Genomic DNA, 1,571 nt, shown 5'->3' on the forward strand with positions numbered 1-1,571 from the left:
TCCAGGAAGGTTGGATCTCTCATGAACTTTGATCGTTTATTACAGCAATGGATACAACCAATGGCGTGATCCCATGAAACCGACGCAGATCTTGACCAAGCTGTGCAAGGAGAACAAGCTGGAACCACCGCAGTACCAGCAGGATCGAGTCATGATCGGTCGGTACTGTTTTACGTTCACCACCGAGGAGATTCAGATGTGGAACCAACCGACAACTTGCAAGTTTCGGGATGAACATCTGGCACTGGCCGTTATCCACCGATGGGAGGAAGTTCCCCGAGTCGGTTGCAAGGTTTGTATCAAGGAGTTCTGTTGATGATCGTAGGTGTAAGTGGGTAATGGTTTCGTTGTAGATCGTTCCGGAGCACATCGAGTCTCGATCGCTGTACAGCTACGATAAACCAGGAATCGAACAGGGCAAGCTGGAGATGTGGGTTGACATGTTTCCGATGGACATGCCCCTGCCGGGACCTCCCGTCGATATATCGCCCCGCAAGCCAAGGTCCTACGAGCTGCGAGTCGTCATCTGGAACACGGACGACGTAGTGCTGGAAGACGATGCGTTCTTTACCGGCGAGAAGATGTCCGACATCTACGTGAAGGGGTAAGTTCGGTAAGGGAGTCAGGAACTGTTCTGTCTTAACGTGGTTTGATTTTAGGTGGCTCAAAGGCCCGCAGGACATCCAAGCGACGGACATTCACTACCGATCGCTCACCGGTGAGGGAAACTTCAACTGGCGGTTCATCTATCCGTTTGAGTATCTGGCTGCCGAAGAGCGGATCGTTCTCTCCCGGAAGGAATCCCTCTTCAGTTGGGACGAGACGGAGGTGAAGATTCCGGCCCGATTGGAACTGCAGGTATGGGATGCGGATCATTTTTCGGCGGATGACTTCCTTGGGGCGATCTCGCTGAACCTGAACCGGTTCCCAAGGGGGGCCAAATCGTCCAAACTGTGCACCCTGGATATGCTCAAGACGGACAACGTGCCGACGGTGAACATTTTCAAGCAGAAACGGGTGCGCGGTTGGTGGCCGTTCTTCATCAAGAAGGAGAACGACGAGATGGAACTGACGGGCAAAGTGGAGGCGGAGATTCACCTGCTCACGAAGGACGAAGCGGAAAAGAACCCCGCCGGGTACGGGAGGAACGAGCCGGATCCGCTGGAGAAGCCGAAGTGAGTATTGTCGGGGGGGGGGGGGAAGCTGGTGTCTCAGAGATTACCATTTTTGAAATTTTCATATGCTCACTAGGTCACTTTCACCTTAATGGGAAACAGATACTCATGGGTAATGGGTAAAAGAATTACCCTTTAATAAGTTAAGACACTTTTCTTCAAAATGGGTAATTTTTACCCATCAATGGTTGCTTCAAATTGGCGTGTACATCTAAAATTATAGCATAAACCTGATATCCTTACAGCCATTATAGAAAGCTTCCATCGCATCTGCTCATTCGCGTCGTCGCCATGATGATGCGGTTGAAAGCTTTCCTCAATGTTTATTGCACCGATGTGAAAGCTCCACTAATATCCAAACTCACCACAACCATTTTTCTTTTCACCTCTCGCTAG

At 50.4% G+C, this 1,571-nt stretch overlaps 1 protein-coding gene across 2 annotated transcripts in view; it reads left to right on the forward strand.

The window, feature by feature from the left end:
• LOC135713553 (otoferlin-like) overlaps nucleotides 1-1,571 on the forward strand; it is a 144,613-nt gene that overhangs the window by 141,498 nt on the left and 1,544 nt on the right. For both annotated transcript variants that reach the window (XM_065236676.1, XM_065236677.1), the window contains exons 14-16: nucleotides 46-292; nucleotides 354-604; nucleotides 660-1,175. In XM_065236676.1, coding sequence (XP_065092748.1) covers nucleotides 46-292; nucleotides 354-604; nucleotides 660-1,175 — 1,014 coding nt within the window. The remainder of the gene's footprint in view (nucleotides 1-45; nucleotides 293-353; nucleotides 605-659; nucleotides 1,176-1,571) is intronic.

This window comes from Ochlerotatus camptorhynchus, unplaced genomic scaffold (assembly GCF_037179485.1).
Source record: "Ochlerotatus camptorhynchus isolate MF236.1 unplaced genomic scaffold, CSIRO-AGI_Acam_v1.1 ptg000568l, whole genome shotgun sequence".
NCBI classification, from domain to species: domain Eukaryota; kingdom Metazoa; phylum Arthropoda; class Insecta; order Diptera; family Culicidae; genus Ochlerotatus; species Ochlerotatus camptorhynchus.